Genomic DNA, 18,882 nt, shown 5'->3' with positions numbered 1-18,882 from the left:
ATTTTTTTTTGGAAGTTGAAACATTTTTTTTCTTAATGTTTCTTTCACTACTGATCAAATTATAGTAAAATGATTTGTCTTAATAATTTTTTTTTCTTGAACTATTATCCATTTACAAATTATGAAACCATTGGTTCAACATGACAATTATCTAAAATTTATAACATGAAAATAAATAAATAAAAATAATTTTTGGATTTTACCGAAAAAACTAAAAAACAAACGTTCTAACAGAATAAACCAAAATAAATATTAATTTAAAATAATGGTTATATTTTAGGAGATTAAAAACAAAAAATAACTTAAAACCGAACCGATATCCATTTTTAAATAGATTTGTTTTTTTTTTATTAAAAATAACAAAACTAATAATCATATTCTGCACAAGGCGCGGGTTATTACCTAGTAATAATGTTGTTAGACGTAATATGAAACCAAATAGTAACTAACTTTTTCGTCATATGAAAAAGAACCATGCAACGGCGGCGAGAACGGATCCGGAGACGGATATCTCCATCGATGAGGCTCTTCCCGTCGGAGCTGAAGCTTCGGGGCCTTCGCTGGCGGGTCCTTCATCAGCGGACGACGAAGGAGACATGTCCGGAGTGGGAGATGGCGGAGATGAGGCGGAAGGCGAGTCAGACGAGCTAGTGGGACCTTCAGCGCTATCGCCAGAGCTTGAGTCGGGGCTTGACGCCGGAGTTTTGGTCGACGACGACGTCGGAGGCTTTGCATTGGCTCCACCACCTGAAGATGGGGAAGCGCTTGGAGTGGTGGTGGAGTTCTTCTTGGCGTTGGTCGGAGCAGAAGCCTTAGGCGGCGAGGTTGGAGCCGAGGCGGTTGATTTTTGCGGTGATGCGGCGGTTGATTTTGGCGATGCTGCAGCGGCGGGAGATTTTGGCGGTGATGCAGGGGGGGGTTTTGGGGATGCTGCGGCGGCGGGAGATTTTGGCGGTGATGCTTGGGTTGATTTTGGAGATGCTGCAGCGGCGGGAGATTTTGGCGGTGATGCGGGGGTGGATTTTGGCGATGCTGCAGCGGCGGGAGAAGGAGATGTTGAGCTTTTGTCGCCGTTAGCTTTAGGCGCTCCCGCTGGTTTTGGAGGATCGGCAGCGAAGACGGCTGTAATGGCCAAGGCGGCGACGGCGAGAGATAGGAGCTTAAGAGTCATTATGTATGTACTTTTTTTTTGAATGCGGTAATTAATTAATTTAGTTACTTGTTGTTTTTGTGTCTCCCGCGTGGTTTATAGTGAAGGTGAAAAAGATATTAAAGCGAAGAAAAAGAGTTATTTTGGAGAAATGAAGGAAGAAGTAAGTTTTTAATTTATAGGAGTTTGACAGATTTGACCGTAGTTATGATTGACCGGGTCCATCGGAAATTGTCTTAAAAATTTAATGGTTTCACCTTTTGTTAGTAAAAGAGAGAACATGTGGTGATGGTAATCTCAACTTTCCAAAGACAATAGAGAACACTTGACTAGTGTAATGTGAATTCTAGTGAAACTGATATTGTACTAATTTTCTTACCAACGTCAATATAACTACCATCTCTTTTCATTTTTCTCTTACTTTTTCTTTCTTTAACTTCCACTTGCAATGTAATTTGAAAAAAAAAGAGAAAAATTATATGAAAAAAGCTTAAGAAAAGTTCAGTTTTATCAGATATTTTTTTTACTAAATAAATAAAGATGTTCGATGTTACAAAAATAATAAAGATGTTAGTTTATAAGTTATTTATGAAATTTATAACCATTTTATCTTGTAGGATAAATATTTACATTTTAATCATATATACTATTTAATTTTAAATTTATATATGTAACATTTTAATAAATAAATAAATATATTTTGTGAACCAAGTTTGATCCAATGGTATTATATTGAACCGAGAATCTATCCGGTTTGGATTTTGGTTCGGTTCTAGAAAGATAGAATGAAATGAAAGTAGATGGGCTCAAAAAGGGCCCATTAGAACCTAAAGGTTAATTGGGGTTGAAGAAAACTCTCACTTCTTTTTGTTCTTCGCTTCAGCTCTTTCGAGATTCGAGCAGAGTTCGCATCCATTCCAGGTAAACAAACCCCCACTCGATTTTCCGGCCTTGTTTGTTCTCGATCCGATCTGGGTAACTGTGTTTGATGCTTAATTACTCTACTCTGTTGTTTGCAGACCTGGTCAATTTCGCAGAATGTCTCAGTCAACAGTGGATGTTCCGCCGAAGGGTGGGTTCAGCTTCGATCTGTGTAAGCGAAACGATATGCTTATACAAAAGGGTCTTAAAGCTCCCTCCTTTTTGAAGACCGGTACCACCATCGTCGGTTTGATCTTCAAGGTCCCTCTTTTATCCTCTCTATCCCACTGTGGAGTTTGAAGTAGAGGCTTAAGATGAGCCACGCAGCGACTAGATTGTTTCTACTTCGTGTGATAGTTTAGATTTATACTGTAAATCGCTTTTGTTTGGGTATAACCATTTACAAGTACCTAGTGCCACTGCCAATGCAGTGTTGCCTGTTTCTTTTAAGTAGCTCGGCCTCTCCCTGTAGTTTAGAACACATCATATTAAACAACGTGTGTGTTCTCGTGCAATCACTGTTGTTTTTATTTTTGAGTAACTGATTGCGGTAGGCTGGTAGCTATGTAATACTGATTTCAATTTTTGTGTTTGAATAGGATGGTGTGATACTAGGTGCGGATACCCGAGCAACTGAAGGGCCTATTGTTGCTGATAAGAACTGTGAGAAAATTCACTACATGGCTCCTAACATTTATTGCTGTGGTGCTGGAACGGCTGCTGACACTGAAGCAGTCACTGGTATGTCCTCTCTAACTTTAAGAAATCATAATCTTATAGATATAATAATGTGGTGCTCGACAGAATTTGATGCTTTAGTTATCTTGGTTTATGTCTCATTGTTCAGATATGGTCAGCTCACAGCTGCGGCTGCATCGTTACCAGACTGGCCGAGACTCTCGGGTTATCACTGCTTTGACCCTTCTCAAAAAACACCTTTTCAGGTAATTCTTTTTCTTTCTTCTACTATCTCCTCCATAAACACAGAACTTAAAAGAAAGATAGGTGACTTTAAACACTCGCTTCATCCAGCTATCAAGGTCATGTCTCAGCTGCTCTCGTCCTTGGTGGAGTTGATATCACAGGGCCTCATCTGCATACTGTAAGCTTTAAATTTCCAACTATTGTTTTCTTGTTTTACTTGTTTGGTTGTTATTCTTATCAGCTTTTACTGAAACACAGATATACCCACACGGTTCAACGGACACTCTGCCATTCGCTACAATGGGTTCTGGTTCTCTTGCTGCTATGTCTGTCTTTGAGGCAAAGTATAAAGAAGGTCTAACTGTAAGTAAGCACGAACATTTATCTTTTAATCTTCAGATGTATTCTTTTCTTCCAGTCTTATCGATTTTCTTGTTCTCTAGAGGGATGAAGGAATTAAGCTGGTCGCTGAGGCCATATGCTCGGGTATATTCAACGACCTGGGTAGTGGTAGCAACGTGGACATCTGCGTAATCACTAAGGTTTGTCTTCACCATTCTGTCTGATTACCTGCGATTAATCTACAGAACTCCCTCTGGTCAGCATATGTTACTCATCGTCTATCATATCATTGGCATTCTTGTATATAACCATTAAACTAGGGAGAGCCCAACTCTTTGCATCCCCTCTGTCTTGTTTGTTGCTTGTTGAACTTGTTATCTGACACTTGTATTGGCGAACAGGGAAACAAGGAGTATCTGAGGAACTACATGGAACCAAACCCAAGAACCTATGTCAGCAGCAAAGGCTATTCGTTCACCAAGAAAACCGGTAAAACTAACCTCTCTCTCTTTACTTGATTAAACACAACATGATAAGGAGGCTCTCAAGGGATATCCTTATTTGAGCCAGTATTGCTAGTCTCGGCTTTAGTCTACTCGTAACATCCTGATTCGATTCCAGTTTTCAGTACTCTTTGGTTCTCACTTGAGTTTATTGTTTATTTGTAAAACAGAGGTTCTTCGGACCAAAATCACCCCATTGATGGAGCGAGTTGAAATTACAGAAGTGACTGGTGAAGCTATGGAAGAGTAAATGAAGCGCTCTCAAGCTCAAGTCTCCACCAAGAGCGTAACGTAGTGTGCGTGAGACATATCAGTGTTTTGTCTTTTCTTTACCAATGACTGTTTTAAGGATCATTCCAAATCTTGTGGCTTTGTCCATCTTTAGGATTTCACTCATGAGACTCGGAAATTTTCTTAAAAGTTAAATACATTCAACGCTGGTTTGTCCAAACCGAACCGAATCATTCCGCATAGTTTACCAAATTATCTATACCGGTTATCTACTTATGCATTTTTTTGAAGAGAACGGCTCTAAGAGCTTTGCTTATCAGGAAGGGAATTCCAGAAACACACATCATCTTTCTCAACCTTATATCGGTAAAAGACTAACCAAACAAAACCTCATGTTTTCTCTCTCTGTCTTACAAGTAGCTAACACTGTTTGCAGACCGTTACTTTGGTACACACAGTTAAATTATCTCAATAGTAAAAGCTGGTCTGGAAATTTCAAAGAAAGCTAAATGGGTGGTAACCAATCAAACCATCCCTTCATCAATTATATTTCTTGTTTGCCAATATTCGTTTAAATTCTCTCTTTGTCTATCCAGTACTGAGATTACATTACATTCAAAATTTCAAACACATGCCTTGTTTATCTGGTAAGACTAATCTCAAATCTTGTAGTTTCATAAGCTTATACTGTTCTTGATCAACTTTGGCTCCATACGACTTGAAATTGTATAAAAAGACATGATACATAGCTAATGATTCCAGGTAAAATAAGAACCAGACCATCTCATTGCATTGAAACGTCTTTCAAACCAACATTATCATTGCAGTAAAAACAAAAAAATAGACACAAGTTCAGGATCAAGAAAAACAACAAAGGTTTTAAAACGTAGAAAACAAGCTTCTTTTTCTGGTCTTAATGTTGTTTAGTTTCAACCTCCTTCTTCTGCCAGAGCCTGTCGACTCCACTGTCAGCATCACCCTACACATCATTTCAAGAAAGTATCAACACTTGCTATTTCTACTAGAGTGAAGCTAGGCATGATCTTTGAATCCTTGACAAACCTGAGCACGGACAAAACCGCAGAGAGCTAAGGTAGTGAATTGGCCGGTATAGATTCCATCAGCATCGAGATGGCCAATGTTGAGCTGCACAGAAGCATGATCCTTTGATGTGACCAACCTGTTTGTCGCTGAACTGCCAAAAAAGAAGACCAAACAGGAAAATAATCCTCAAATTTACTAATCACGTTAGAAAGAAGAAGAAGTTGTGTTCACAGTCTTTACCATTTCCTTGGAATGTAAAGCTCAGTGATTTGACCTTCTTCGTTCTGTATCTTTAGAAGACTTTTTAAAAACCTTTAAAGTGCTACAAAACAAACAAATAGAGTGCAAGAGATTGTAAAAGTCTCTCACTAATTAGAAACCAAACACAGATTGTTCTCAGACAAGTGTCTAGTGTACCAGATGTAGAAGCAAGCAAGCAGCTATTGGCGAGGAGAAAACCTACACCCTGGGTCTATATGGAGCAGAATAACCTTGCACATAAAGAAACGTCACCATTTGAAAGCATCGTTCCTAGTGAGTAACCAGCTTTGTGGCTCAAGATTCAGAAGTGAGTTTAGTGGCCGCTTGAAGCCAACCTTCAGGTTTCTTGGACGCAAAGCAAACCACTAGAGAATATGATTGCCAAGAACGCATCACTATATCAAATTTATACAGAGAGTTTTCGATAATTGTATCCCACCTTGGTAGGAAGAGGATACACAATTTTTATTTATCACATATCTGAACTGAATGAAATATCTTTCTGAGTAAAGAAAAAAAACTGATCAAGAACACACTAGAATGGGAGTCCAAAATAGTCTCAGGTTAATAATAGCTTGTAATTCAGAAAGTATGAAATGTGCATATCCTAAGGATCCGAACCAAAGCATTGTAATGTTGAAAAGAGAGAGAGAGAGAACTAAATCCGGATTGAGAGATTTGTTTCAGTAAAGATCTAAATCTTGATGTTGAAGTAATCAGAGTCGAAATGATGCAATCTGACGTAACCATCTTCACCTCCACTAGAGAAACTGGAAAGAAACCAAAAAAGTTCACAGACTCAGCAACACAGCCAAAAGAAAAAACCCCTAAAACTCATAATTATTTAAAGAATTAGATAATGTCACTCTACCTCCTTCCATCAGGGTTGAATGCCAAAGCATTTATAGGTCCAAAGTGACCTTTAACACCACCAATCTCCTCTTGCAGAATCTATATATATCGTTTATATACCAAACACAGTTATACATCTTATATATGTTCCTGGTTGCAATTTTCAAGTAAAAGCCTCTGATAATACCCCACTTACCTTGTCATAAAACTTAGCCTCGAAGTTCCCAGCACGATGATCAGTGGTCGTAACAGCTGATGCATCTTGACCACCTCCAATCACAACCTAAGAGAGAGAGAGAGAGAGAAGAAGAAACAAAACATATCACAAAGACAACCTTGATTTTTAGGGACCAAACTCAAACTTATTACATACTCCCTCTGTTCTAATTTAAATGACGCTTTCCAACTTTTCACACATATTTAGGCAGCTAACCAAATACCTATTCTAACCTTTTTATATATGAACTAACTCTAAATCATTATTACGACAACTCACAAGTATAAGGGTAAAACAAGTCACTTTTTGTTAGCTTTTGCTTTGGTTTTTGGAAACGACAAGTAAATGGAGACAAAACAAAAATTGTAAAACGTCAGTTAAAACAGAACGGAGGGAGTATATTACTACATACATGGTCGAGAAGTGGAGACATGGAGACAGCATTTACGGGCACCCCTGAAGTGTAAGTCTTAATAAGAGTCAACGTTCTCATGTCCCACAGCTGAGACCATTAAATAAACACTCTTATCAGGATATATACATACCACCGGAGGATTATGAAACAAAAGATAGAGAAGGAAAGGAAGACATGCCTTTGCCGTTTTGTCAAGTGAACCTGTAAGGAAGTGAGAATCATCAGCTGATTTACAGAGCGAAGTGATAGTCTGCTTGTGACCCACTTCCTTATCCGTTTCCTTGAGCAGTTTTCCAGTCTAGCAAACAACAATGGAAGCAGTACTATAAATGTTTTAAGTCAAATAATTTTAATTAATATTGCCACACCAACAAAACTATAGAATTACCTCAGCATCCCAGATCCTGAGTACAGCATCTTCACCACCACTAACAATGGTTTGATTCAAAGGTCCCCAAACAGCTCTGTTAATCCTCTTTCTTCCCTCAGGATTCTCAAGGACGAGCACAGACTCACCATCCTCTGCACCATTTTTCACAAAAGAGTTTCCTTTTACAACACATAAAGACTAAAACAAATTTTGAACATAGAGTTAGATAAGCAAACTAACGGTCTTGGGGATCATCAGCGATGCGTTTGACATGGATAGCAGAAGTACGCTCCATGAAGGGATCAGTGGTGATCACAGCAAGCTTATCACCAACGGAGAAATCCACAGACCTGGCGGGAGAACTGAACTTGAAACTGAACAGCTGTGTTCCAGTTTTCACATCCCATAGCTTTGCAGTCTGATCAGCACTGCCAGTTATCAACCTCGACGAGTCTCCTAAATTTCACAAACAAATCAACAACAACAACAAAAAAAAGATCAGATTTTTTTAAAAATTGAAATAATACAAAATCTAAAAGCACAGAAACAAAAGGGGCTTACTTGAGACATCACAGCACCAAACAGCACCATTGTGGCCACGGTAAGTGCCGTGGCGTTCGCCGTTATCGGCATACCAGAGAGTGGGAGTGTGATCCTTGGCGCAGGAGAAAAGCATGTCTCCATCTCTGTTGTACCTCAGGAACGTCAATGGACGTTCATGTCCCTTCATCAATATCGGCCTCATTTTATCAAAGCTCTCTTCTTCTTTTCTGTTGCCAGAGAGATTCTAGTTTTATCAAAAAAAAATCGATTCAGGACTAAAAGATCATAACTTTGGAAGGAGAGTACATGTAATTGAGTTGTTTTTGTTGTTAACCAGCTAAACAAGGATGAGAAGTTGCAGACGACGAACGAAGAAACAGAAAGCGAGAGAGAGCTACACCAGATTCTGGAACAAAAGCCCTAATGTGTTTAGTTGAGTTGAGTTTTGCTTTTCAGACAAATATACCCTTGTCTTATTATTTAAGTTAGTTGATGTTCCACAGATAACTTAACAATTTCTAATTCTAATGTTTATTTTTATAAAAAAATAATAATTAAATTAGATATAAATTTTAAGTTATTATAAGTTATAAAAATTCAATATTCATATTAATAATTAATGTATTAAATTATGTTCTTTTGTTTCACAATTTTATTTATGTGATGTAGATTTTAGATCAATTTTATATAGTAATAATTAAATTAGGAAATTTATATTTGAATTTAAACATATATTGTATTTTGGACTGAAAATAAATCATGTGGCAGCGAAAGAATTATAAAAAAAAATCACAAGTATAAGAGATCAACAAAATAATGATAGTTTAAGTGTGTTTAATCCGGTAAAACCAAACTATTTAAAACTGAACCAAACCGAAATATAGAAAATAGTATGGATGTTATTTTTAAGAAACCGCAACATATGGATATGGTTTAGTATATTAAGCGATTAAACCGAATAAACCAAAGAAACTGATTAATTCAGATATATCAATATACTTATATATAAATTTTATAATAATTTGCGTTTGATCAATATTTTCAATAAAAATCATAGAAACTTGGTCGTAAACTAAATATAAGATAAAAATAATGATGATATTAATTGGTAGATATTGTTAATATCAATTTTAATATTTATTTATTAATTAAATGTCTTAAATATCATGATAATATATATTAAAATAGATTTTTAAAATATAATAATATATATATCAGTAGAATAGGTTAATGTTTATTAATTATCTTAAATATCATGATAAAGATATAGATAACAAAATACAACTTTAAATAATAATATTGTTAATATCAATTTTAATAATGATCCTAAAATCATGAAAAAGAAAAAAAATAAACAAATTAACTAAATTCATGGAGAAGATAACAAGTAAGTAAATTCACTTCTTAAATAATAGTATAGATAACTTGATATGCCATCAAATTTGGTTACAAGTTAGTGTCCCACTCTACCGGCTTAAGCCGGGCCGTCTACATTCTTTTGTCTATCATGTATTGTTTCAGTGTTTGCCCAAAAAAAAGTATTGTCTCAGTGTCCATTTGCTCGGGTTCTGGACCGTCTAATAGCATGTGCAAGTGGAGCGGTTGAACGAGGGTCCGAACCTAAAAATATTAAAAAATTATAATTTTTTGAAAAAAAATATATATATATATATATATATATATATATTATGGTTTAAAACTTCAAAATTTTAGATATAGTATTAAATTTAGAGTTTATAAATTTATAAAAACGTCAAATATATATAATAGAGCTGTAAACTTATAAAAACTATTATATTGTATCGTTAAATATACTATTAGAAAATTTTGAACATGGTCCATGAATAATTTGAGACGGCACTTGTTTGTACTTTATCTCTTTTTGGCTTTCTTTTGCTTATCCTAAGCCTTCCAAAATCTCCATTTGAGAATCTTGCTCTAGATTGATTGTTAAAGAAAGATGCAATGAGGAGACTCTAGATAGAGTTAAGGCCTTGCCATGGTTGGTTTAGAGAACTTGGAAATGAGTATTGTTTCTCCAATCAACATATTTAGGCTCCACACATATTTGAACGAGCACAATTAGATGCAAAATAGTGGTATAATCTAAACTAAGTGAGGCTGATATGCACTGGATAGTAAACAAAAGGAAGCTTGGAGGTGATGAGCTGGTATAAACAAGTGCTGATGTGTTGCTGTGATTGGTTAATAGAGTCAGTTTTTTAAGGATCCGAGATCAGTTGTAGTATCTCATACCGTTGCTGCATCTGGGTTTGAGCTTGGTCTCAAGTTTTCGAGAGTTCGAGAGAGTTTAGGAGCTGCAAGATCATATGCTTTTGTTCTGTGAACTTCTCTTTGGTTATTCAATAAAGTTGCGAGTGAATGGGTCACTAATATAGCGTAGGATAGATACTCAGGGACGAGATAGGGAATGTTATAGGGTGGTGTGGAGCCAAAACATATCCTCTTCTAGACGCAGAAGCAATGGGGCGCTGTTGAGTCTGGACAATAACGAGTTTACAGCTCACTCTTCATTTGAACTATCAATGTCCTTCACCCTCTTAAAGTTTGCATTTAAAACCCAAAACTTGTAAAAGTAAATTTCACACGAACAAAACAGAGTTTCTTTTGTGTTCAACACTGTGTCTCGACATGATATAAATACCCACACACATTTATATACACTCATCTATTACGTTAAACTAGAGTAGCTTTTGTCACGAACTGAATAGAAAAAAGACCAACTTACCTCATTATTCTTCAAATTGATCTCTTTTCAACACAAACGAAGACAACAATCCTTTAAGTTTTTGCTTTGGCCTCAAAGAAACATACATGAAGAGTCTCTCATTTACCCATCTGACATCACTGGCGATGGCCTTCTGGTAAAGCTACCACTTTGTGAAAAGGCACTGTTCTTTGTGGCAACGCTCCGTCCTCTTCGTCGTCATCGAATTCCAGCAAGTACCTGGTGCCATCACAAGTTTATCATAATTAAGCTCTTATGATGCTTAAATTAGTTTATGATGGATATGAGCAAAGGTGTGGAGAAACTTACTCGTCAGACTTCCTCTGGAACCGGATATGCAACATGCAGGTTTTGAGTATTTAGAAGTTAGTTTCTTGATGAAGTGACATTGAAATGGGGTGGAAACAACAACAAAACTAACCTTTCGTGGAGTACTTATTACAGTCGCCTTGTAAAGCGCCGTGGTTCCTGGATACACAGCTAAGACAGGTTTCCCTGGTAGAAACTCTTGTGTGGTTGAAGGGTCATTCCTTTTTGGAAACGGTAATATACATGACATTGATAGTTTATACGTCCTACAACATTACAAGAAAAAAAAATCAGCAACTTAGTCAAAATGACACTGCAAAAAAAGTGTTCATAATGAGCGCCTTAATTAATTTACCTCTGGCCACCTCCTTCTTCATCATCTCCTGGCTCTTCATCAAGTACTTCAACTCTGTCACAAAAGTTTTGAGCTTTTTTTTAGATCCACGTATCGGTTTTATCCACATATAAGAATGTGGGATTCTTATTAAAAGGGTCTAAGCTTACTCTTTTGTTTCTCTATCGAAGTGAATCACTTTCACCACAAACCATTCATCCTTCTCGGCATCATCGGCAGTGACTCTTGCAGCAACCTACATGAAACAGATGTCCATTATATGAACATTTTTTTTTTGGATTTAGAGAATCAACTCAGAGAAGAGAAGTAGCTCTTTGTTGGTACCTGTTCACCCCTTAGACTGGCATAAGCCTCGATTTGGTTTCTCACGGAAGGAGAAACTCTTTGTACATCTGATTCCACTTTCATTCTCTTCCTCTTCTGGTCGTTGCCTTCTGCCACTTATGTGATATCATTACAAGCATCGGAAAAATCTTAATCACACTTTATATATATGAAAATCATTGGAGGAGTTTGAGACTCAAAAAGAGTATTCAAGTATTTGCTTTCTCACAAGAACAATGTAGCTCAAAGATCAAACAACAAAGGACTATCCAAAAGGTCTAAATGGTAATCGAAGTATACCTAGTTTTCTGCGTTGTTGCCCCGTTGGTCCAGATGGAAGCAGGGAATCCAACTGAGTGAGCAGAATGTTTGAAACACTGCGTTAAACACAAAGGTATAAGATTAGTGTTATAAAACCAAGATAAGTTCAGAAAATAGTCATTTAGTTGTATCATCACTCTCTAACTCAATCAAACTCGTGGATGGTAACAATGAAAAGAAAATGATGAAGGGATGTGGCTTACGTTACTTCACTTTCTGAAAGCTCTTTGGCTTGAATGTACAAAATTTTAAGCTTTGACAATGAAGTATCACCAGGCTTCTCAACTACCTCAGGCGCTGCATTTTGAACACAATAAGGCAGATAATGTTACCAATCGGATGAGCATAATAACCTCCATAAAATAGATGAACTTAAAGATGAACTTTGAAGGCTAATAAAGCTCACTAAAGTTCCATAAACAAACATAAAAGAGATTGTTTGTGACTCCATTAATTGCCTTAATCCATATAGCTAAATATATCTGATACAGCCAAATGTGGATATATGTGCAACGGAAAGCAAATCTCAGCTATAAAGAGTCACACTAAGTCCTCTAAGTTATCTTAGCTGAAATAAGATTTCACCCTGTAAACGAGGGCAAAATCCCAATACGGTGAAGCTACCGAATCCCGGCCACTAGGGAATTAATATTTCGGCATCACTAAGTGGGACCAGGATACCTCTGTATAATTCAAAAAAAAAAAATTCACCCTGTATGACTCTACTATGAAAAAAAGCTTCAGATTCTCATTAGTTTGTTTCCATAATATATGACGGAAACATATGTCCAAACCCCTAGCTTATTATGATATTGTCCGTTTGGGCCTAAAAGCCCTTACGGATTTGTTCTTGTGAAGGCTTTTCCGGCCTCGTACTAAATAGAGTTGGACCAGACTTATATATTAGATTTTTTTCGGTCTAATATTCGGAAATGGGATTTAGATTGCCTATTTACCATAACCACACTGTGTGAATACTTTCTGGTTACTATATCAAGGTTTAGTTTTGAGAAAATGAAAACTCTCCAAACAAGTTTAAGAGACATTGACAAATAATAAATGTCAGAAAACTGTTAAAGGAACTTGGCTAAATCTAAATCCTTTCTTCCATGGAAACATAAAGTTAGACCATTCTCTTACATTAATGAGATTAAGTCTCTTACTATTTGGTTTCTTGGGCAGATGATATGTAATTGATCTACTATGGAATTATATAACATTATACTTGGTCAATTATTTCAAAGATCTAAACACACAAACGATTTAGAATAAAAAACTAATTTTTTGAACACAATCAAGGATAATAATTGAAATCAATGAAGATCGAAAGCAGAAGAAAAGACATACTAGCTTGAAGCTTCTTATGCATCTTATTGATCTCGACAAGAACTTCCTCTTGTTCCTTCCTTAACCGATCAAGCTCCTTCGTGTTCTCCAGAATTCCGGCAATGTCCGGCGATGACGACATCGTTCTCAGGCTGCTGCAGAAAATCAGGCAAATTAATAATTAAAGGATTTTTGTTTCGATGTTGAAAACTCTCTCAGGAACTAGAAAAGATCTGAGTTTTTTTTTTCCTTTTATAAAAAAAAAGAATAATTTCAAAATCCAAGTCGAATTTTTTAATTTTTTGTTTTTTTGGTTATATTTTGATTGGCACAATTCAGGAGACGTTACGACGCCGTTTGTAGAAAGGGGAAAGTTATTAAGAGAATATTCCATATTTTCATTCGTTGTTAATGAGATTAGTGGTTTAATCCGGATTAAATTCTAAAATTACGATTTGGAAGGTGTGTAACTTTATTGTTTACATTCAAATTTAAACAATTAAAAAAATTTTATTCAAGCTAATATTAACCTTGAATTACTGTTTATGCTATGTTCAATTAAAAAGATAACCCAAAAATTAAAGAAAAAAACTTAGGATAAACATAACATCTCTTGATGCGTGATTTTTATCACTAAATCTTAGATTCCTTAATCTGTGATTATCATAATGTTATATCCTATCTGGCTGCCACGTGGTTAGCTTAACAGTCCCCGACATGTGTATGTCATGCCTAATTTAAATGGGGCTGAATGAAAGGCCCAAATTAAGCTCTTACTGGGCCTTGCATATTGACTACACGAAGCAACGAGTGTTAAATTTGAACTTGCACCAAAGTTAGCTAAGAGAAGAAGAGATGATTGTTGTGGTAAGAAGAGTTAATCAAAGTCTGCCCATTTTTTTTTTTTACACAGTTTTCCCAAAGACTTCTTAGGCCCAAGGGACTAACCTGTGTCACTGCGGCCCGAATGTGAAATCCGCAGTGACCGGGAATCGAACCCAGGTGGCGGTACACTCACAGCTGTGAGTCCTTTACCACCAAAGCTAGATGCCCCGTTTTGCCGGCTCCCTGCAGTGATTTCAACGAAGATGTATATGTCTCCATACCTTTTCCATTCATTTTAAACTTGATTATGTCATTTGCTTACATGGTAATGGTTGATATCTTCTTGTTCTGAAATGCTAAAGATGAATCTTCCATCCACATTGTTTCCCTCCATCGATCTTGCACACATCGAGGATAAATACTCAGACTTATCAAGAAAAAAGACTGTTTAGTGCTTGGTCTTCTTCCACAAAGAGCCCCAAGCTCAAGTATCCCCCCTATAGCTATAATGACACTAAGGTTGGGACTAGCTATTATTAGTCTTTCTATACTTTATTTGAAATAAGATGGTATTTAACTTTTCTGAGCTATTGCAGATATGGGTTCCTACTAACCCACGTGGTGCTGAGAGGCTACCCCAAGATATAGACACGCCTGAATCAGATTTTTACCTCCGTAGATTGTGGTACATTTTTGTACAACAGTATGGCTTCAAGATTATGTGACAATTTGGTTGACATGCATGCATGACTTAAAAACCAAGCAGCGGTATCTAGTAACATTTACAGTTGGTTATGATCAGAGGAAAAATATAGACGCTGCGTTGACGAAGGTATCCTGCTTCCTCCCTGTACTTCATTTGTTCTCTCATTGTTTAACTTTGAATTTCTCAGTTCTCAGATAACTTCACTATAATGCTGTTTCACTACGATGGACGGGCCAGCGAATGGGGAGAATTTGAATGGTCCAAGCGAACCATTCATGTCAGCATTCGGAAACAAACAAAATGGTTAGCCACCTTCTTCCCTTAAGTAGAAACTCCCCTATTTCCTCTAGTAGGTGTTGCTATTTAATTAAAAACTAGGTAATAACCCGCGCCTTGCGCGGGATGTGATTATTAGTTTTGTTATTTTTAATAAAAAAAAAAACAAATCTATTTAATCTGGATATCGGTTCGGTTTTAAGTTATTTTTTTGCTTTTAATCTCCTAAAATATAACCATTATTTTAAATTAATATTTATTTTGGTTTATTCTGTTAGAACGTTTGTTTTTTAGTTTTTTCGGTAAAATCCAAAAATTATTATTATTTATTTATTTTCATGTTATAAATTTTAGATAATCGTCATGTTGAACCAATGGTTTCATAGTTTGTAAATGGATAATAGTTCAAGAAAAAAAAATTATTAAGACAAATCATTTTACTATAATTTGGTCGGTAGTGAAAGAAACATTAAGAAAAAAAATGTTTCAACTTCCAAAAAAAAATTGATACTTCACTGGTGGTAAATACTTATACAGTGTTCACATCAAGGTGCACATGTATATGTATGTAAAAGTATATAAAAATAAATGATAAATATATAAATATATTGTTAATTAGTATTAAATAACATTTTTGTTCTAAATAATGCATGAAAGATAAAATTAAAATTAATTAAAAATTAAAAAGGCTTTGACTCTGATATCCGAAATGATTTAGAATTTTAAAGAATATCTGATTTGATCCGTAAATAAAATAAAATTTAAAAAATAATTGAAAATTTTAATAATAACATTTTATTACAAAAATAAAATATTATTTAACTTTTTAAATTTTAATACCTAATATAATAAATTTAATCCATAAAAATATTGTAAAACTTATATAAACTATAATATATATAACATATATATATATAATTATGTACATATATGTATATATATGCATATAACAGATCAAATTTGATATCCGTTTCTAAAAATATTGGTATTTGTGATTTGTTTTTTTTAATTGTATTTTAGTAGTTGATTTGCTTCGTATAGTTACGATGTCCATATTTTTTTGTTCAAATCAAAACGGATAACGAATTGAATCAAAACTTATAAATATTTTGCCCAACTTTATCCGTAAACAATAAAAATAATATATATATATATATATAGTTTAGCTTTTGATTCGTTATTTGTTTTGATTCGAACCGAAAAATCCAAAGTTTTATTTGAACCATGCACATAAGTTTTATATTAAAAAAAATAAAAAAGTATATAGTGTGAACACATTTATGAATATAGTGTGAACGCGTTAACATATTTATTATCAAATTATTGTGAGGCTGCCACGTGTATATTATAGTGTGAATGCATTTATTACAATGCTTCTCCTTTAATATATAAGGGATGTATGCATTTTTTTTTCTTGAAGGTGGTACGCCAAGCGATTTATTCATCCTGACATAGTCGCCCACTATGAGTTTATCTTCATATGGGACGAGGATCTAGGCGTGGAACACTTCGATTCGGAAAAGTATGTTTTATTCCCCAAAGCTTCTTCGACTTTCTTAAAATGGCTATTTCCAGGTGATGAAGATTTAGTTTTCTTTTGACAGGTATCTGGCGGTGGTGAAGAAACATGGTTTGGAAATCTCACAGCCTGGTTGGAACCGTATGAAGGGCTCACATGGGAGATGACGAAGAAAAGAGACGACACTGAAGTCGACAAGTTAGGATTATTTATATGATTAAAGTTCCTATAAGTTCTTTTTCTACCATATCATCTGATCTTATGGTTTCTTGCAGGCATGCGGAGGAGAGGAATGACTGGTGCAGTGATCGGAATTTACCCCTTGTGCAGCGTATGCTACTTTACTTACCTGTCAATGTAGTTCCTTTAGTAGCAAGTGAATATCTTAAATCATTTTTGCTTTTTGATGTAAACCGGAATTAGATTCGTTGAGATTATGGCTCCGGTTTTCTCCGCTGTGCATATGATTCAGGTATGGAAAAGGATCTGACTCCTCTTTGTTTAAGGGATTTTTTTTCTCTTCAGCATATTCTTATTGTACCGTACAACCGCAGAACGATTTGATTCATGGATGGGGTCTTGACTTTGCGGTTCAAAAATGTGTACAGGTCTGCAAAAACTTCAGTTCCTCTGGATACGCTTTTAAGATATCTTTTTCATGTATTCTATGCACACTCGTTTTATTATATGCTTCATTGATCTTGCTCTTAATAGAATGCGCACGAGAAAATTGGAGTGGTAGATGCTCAGTGGATTATTCATCAAGGTGTTCCATCACTCGGGAACCAAGTATGTTCTCGAATCTCTCTTTCCATTTCTGCTATGGGTTTTCTACTAAACTAAGATTTTGCACTATGTGGCCGGCTTTAGCAATTATATAAGGCAACTTCTCCTATGAGTATCATAGGGATAGATTCCCCCTGCAAGTTCAAAACCTTAGGGAGTAGCTGCGTTAGTTATGTAGTTACATTTCTCAACGTCAATATCTACATAAATACTAATATAAAGTTCAAAAAGTAGTTTTTGATGCGGTAGTTTAGGGTTTGATGCATTCCTGGTTATTCAGTAGAAATATATAGTACTTTATATATTTACAGCACTACTGGTGTGATGTAAATGTATTGAACATAATTGTTAATCTTCTCTTTTTTTGTTTTTGGTGAATCTAAAATATGACAGGGACGACCAGAGGAAGGGAAACAACCATGTGATCTCATGTTGCAAGGATATACAGACCAAAGCTACTCTTACCGGTTGATATCCATCCAGTTGCGTTATCGCGTATTTGTAACGATACAGAATTAAAAGAACTGTATAAGAGCATCAGCATCAATCAACTCCATTTTCGAAAAAAAAAAATATTAAAATAAACAAAAGCAATGAACCTCTCTATTTTGGGAGTTCACTGCACTGAACCCGGATCATCACTGTAGTGCAGGCCCACGACACGTGGTGGTCCGCGATTGGTCCGATTAATAAATTTTTTTTAAAAAAAAACAAAAATCAAACAGAAAAAAATAATAATAAAAAAATACTTTATGAACCTCTTCCATGGGATTCACTAATGCTGATGCTCTAACGTAACCGCCATTTGTGCGTTTTTCACCTTGTTTAGGCCATCTCCAACCCAACTCCAAAACACTATTTTAGTGTGATTTTAACACTAAAACCTTCTCCAACCCAACTGCAAAAATCACACCATTTTAGTGTCACACTATAATTTTACACCAAATTTGGTGTGACACTATTCACCACACTATAACACTATTCACTCCACTAAAACACTATTCACTTATTTTATTAATAAATTGTACAATTAAATAAATGATAAATAAAGAATTAAATACATATAATATTATAAAATAACTTTTAGTGTGAAGTTTAATGTTGTGGTTGGAGAAGAACATTTTTTAGTGTTAAAACTACACCAAAATAATATAGTTTTGACACTAAAATAGTGTTATAGGTTGGAAATGCTCTTATTCTTATCTTAGCTCTTCGAACTCTCAACAAGCAAGTTCTCCCCATTTTTAATTATTCTAAAAACTTGAAATATATATAAAAAAAAGATTTGATTTCATATTGTATTAGTCCAGAACACGAGATAAGCCAGAATCATGACAGCTCAAATCGAATCGATGATGACATTGACGATACCTCTGATATAATACACGAAGAAGGCCCTTAGTTTTCACACCATTTCTGAAAATATAATATGTTATTGTTATATATAACTTTAAATTTATTATGAACGTTGTTATACTAAATGACAATACTAAGAAATAAATAGTACTATATGTCCATAAGAGGGCCATCGACATCTTTGAATTAATTTTAAAATAGGATACCCACCCCAAAAAGAGTATGATATTTAATATATATATAGGTCTTAGCCTAAT

General features: G+C 35.3%; 5 protein-coding genes and 1 pseudogene across 10 annotated transcripts; 3 read left to right on the top strand and 3 right to left on the bottom strand.

Annotated features, from left to right (window-relative positions):
• The first annotated feature begins 230 nt into the window (after nucleotides 1–230).
• LOC108872170 (uncharacterized PE-PGRS family protein PE_PGRS54) lies at nucleotides 231–2,998 on the top strand. The gene is made up of 4 exons (XM_033272453.1): nucleotides 231–2,071; nucleotides 2,170–2,332; nucleotides 2,671–2,812; nucleotides 2,919–2,998. The coding sequence occupies exon 1, from the start codon at nucleotides 462–464 to the stop codon at nucleotides 1,191–1,193; it is 732 nt and encodes a 243-aa protein (XP_033128344.1). The 5' UTR covers nucleotides 231–461; the 3' UTR covers nucleotides 1,194–2,071; nucleotides 2,170–2,332; nucleotides 2,671–2,812; nucleotides 2,919–2,998.
• Nucleotides 1,971–4,330, top strand: LOC103875216 (proteasome subunit beta type-7-A). Its single transcript, XM_009153707.3, has 9 exons — nucleotides 1,971–2,071; nucleotides 2,170–2,332; nucleotides 2,671–2,812; nucleotides 2,919–3,015; nucleotides 3,104–3,173; nucleotides 3,254–3,358; nucleotides 3,439–3,537; nucleotides 3,739–3,826; nucleotides 4,011–4,330. The coding sequence occupies exons 2-9, from the start codon at nucleotides 2,189–2,191 to the stop codon at nucleotides 4,088–4,090; spliced, it is 825 nt and encodes a 274-aa protein (XP_009151955.2). The 5' UTR covers nucleotides 1,971–2,071; nucleotides 2,170–2,188; the 3' UTR covers nucleotides 4,091–4,330.
• A 490-nt stretch (nucleotides 4,331–4,820) lies between these two features.
• On the bottom strand, nucleotides 4,821–5,429 carry LOC103875414 (40S ribosomal protein S21-2-like; the record flags this gene model as incomplete). Its single annotated transcript, XM_033272454.1, has 3 exons — nucleotides 4,821–5,050; nucleotides 5,134–5,266; nucleotides 5,356–5,429. Coding segments are annotated over 3 exons (273 nt in total), but the record flags the coding sequence as incomplete, so codon positions are not given.
• A 365-nt stretch (nucleotides 5,430–5,794) lies between these two features.
• On the bottom strand, nucleotides 5,795–8,248 carry LOC103875217 (eukaryotic translation initiation factor 3 subunit I). Of its 4 annotated transcripts, none has more exons than XM_009153709.3 (9): nucleotides 8,108–8,248; nucleotides 7,792–8,017; nucleotides 7,471–7,686; nucleotides 7,249–7,382; nucleotides 7,039–7,158; nucleotides 6,858–6,947; nucleotides 6,425–6,511; nucleotides 6,248–6,327; nucleotides 5,795–6,146 (listed from the first exon to the last, which is right to left on the bottom strand). In XM_009153709.3, the coding sequence occupies exons 2-9, from the start codon at nucleotides 7,973–7,975 to the stop codon at nucleotides 6,071–6,073; spliced, it is 987 nt and encodes a 328-aa protein (XP_009151957.2). In that variant the 5' UTR covers nucleotides 7,976–8,017; nucleotides 8,108–8,248; the 3' UTR covers nucleotides 5,795–6,070. The 4 variants fall into 4 exon arrangements, with proteins under 4 accessions (XP_009151957.2, XP_033128343.1, XP_009151959.2 ...); XM_033272452.1 differs by having other exon boundaries at nucleotides 7,792–8,039; nucleotides 8,103–8,245; XM_009153711.3 differs by having other exon boundaries at nucleotides 7,792–8,000; nucleotides 8,080–8,232.
• A 2,101-nt stretch (nucleotides 8,249–10,349) lies between these two features.
• LOC103875218 (SAGA-associated factor 29 homolog A) lies at nucleotides 10,350–13,442 on the bottom strand. Of its 3 annotated transcripts, none has more exons than XM_009153712.3 (9): nucleotides 13,179–13,442; nucleotides 12,035–12,128; nucleotides 11,811–11,887; nucleotides 11,511–11,626; nucleotides 11,336–11,421; nucleotides 11,187–11,240; nucleotides 10,944–11,097; nucleotides 10,832–10,845; nucleotides 10,350–10,741 (listed from the first exon to the last, which is right to left on the bottom strand). In XM_009153712.3, the coding sequence occupies exons 1-9, from the start codon at nucleotides 13,297–13,299 to the stop codon at nucleotides 10,639–10,641; spliced, it is 819 nt and encodes a 272-aa protein (XP_009151960.1). In that variant the 5' UTR covers nucleotides 13,300–13,442; the 3' UTR covers nucleotides 10,350–10,638. The 3 variants fall into 3 exon arrangements, with proteins under 3 accessions (XP_009151960.1, XP_009151961.1, XP_009151962.1); XM_009153713.3 differs by having other exon boundaries at nucleotides 11,511–11,620; XM_009153714.3 differs by having other exon boundaries at nucleotides 11,511–11,617.
• Nucleotides 13,443–13,683: 241 nt separating this feature from the next.
• Nucleotides 13,684–18,578, top strand: LOC103875219 (annotated as a pseudogene).
• Nucleotides 18,579–18,882: the final 304 nt, after the last annotated feature.

This window comes from Brassica rapa, chromosome A06, assembly GCF_000309985.2.
Source record: "Brassica rapa cultivar Chiifu-401-42 chromosome A06, CAAS_Brap_v3.01, whole genome shotgun sequence".
NCBI lineage: Eukaryota > Viridiplantae > Streptophyta > Magnoliopsida > Brassicales > Brassicaceae > Brassica > Brassica rapa.
This window is presented reverse-complemented; position numbering and strand designations above follow the sequence as displayed.

Excerpts from the sequence above, each read along its gene's own strand:
- LOC103875218 (XM_009153712.3), bottom strand. The coding sequence starts at position 13,299 with ATGTCGTCATCGCCGGACATTGCCGGAATTCTGGAGAACACGAAGGAG. Across the intron at positions 11,241-11,335 it reads TTCGATAGAGAAACAAAAGA|AGTTGAAGTACTTGATGAAG; the intron begins GTAAGCTTAGAC and ends CTTTTGTGACAG. Across the intron at positions 11,098-11,186 it reads GAAGAAGGAGGTGGCCAGAG|GACGTATAAACTATCAATGT; the intron begins GTAAATTAATTA and ends GTAATGTTGTAG.
- LOC103875217 (XM_009153709.3), bottom strand. The coding sequence starts at position 7,975 with ATGAGGCCGATATTGATGAAGGGACATGAACGTCCATTGACGTTCCTG. Across the intron at positions 6,948-7,038 it reads CACTTGACAAAACGGCAAAG|CTGTGGGACATGAGAACGTT; the intron begins GCATGTCTTCCT and ends TAATGGTCTCAG. Across the intron at positions 6,147-6,247 it reads TTCAACCCTGATGGAAGGAG|TTTCTCTAGTGGAGGTGAAG; the intron begins GTAGAGTGACAT and ends GTTTCTTTCCAG.
- LOC108872170 (XM_033272453.1), top strand. The coding sequence starts at position 462 with ATGAAAAAGAACCATGCAACGGCGGCGAGAACGGATCCGGAGACGGAT.
- LOC103875216 (XM_009153707.3), top strand. The coding sequence starts at position 2,189 with ATGTCTCAGTCAACAGTGGATGTTCCGCCGAAGGGTGGGTTCAGCTTC. Across the intron at positions 3,016-3,103 it reads CTCAAAAAACACCTTTTCAG|CTATCAAGGTCATGTCTCAG; the intron begins GTAATTCTTTTT and ends CGCTTCATCCAG. Across the intron at positions 3,174-3,253 it reads CAGGGCCTCATCTGCATACT|ATATACCCACACGGTTCAAC; the intron begins GTAAGCTTTAAA and ends ACTGAAACACAG.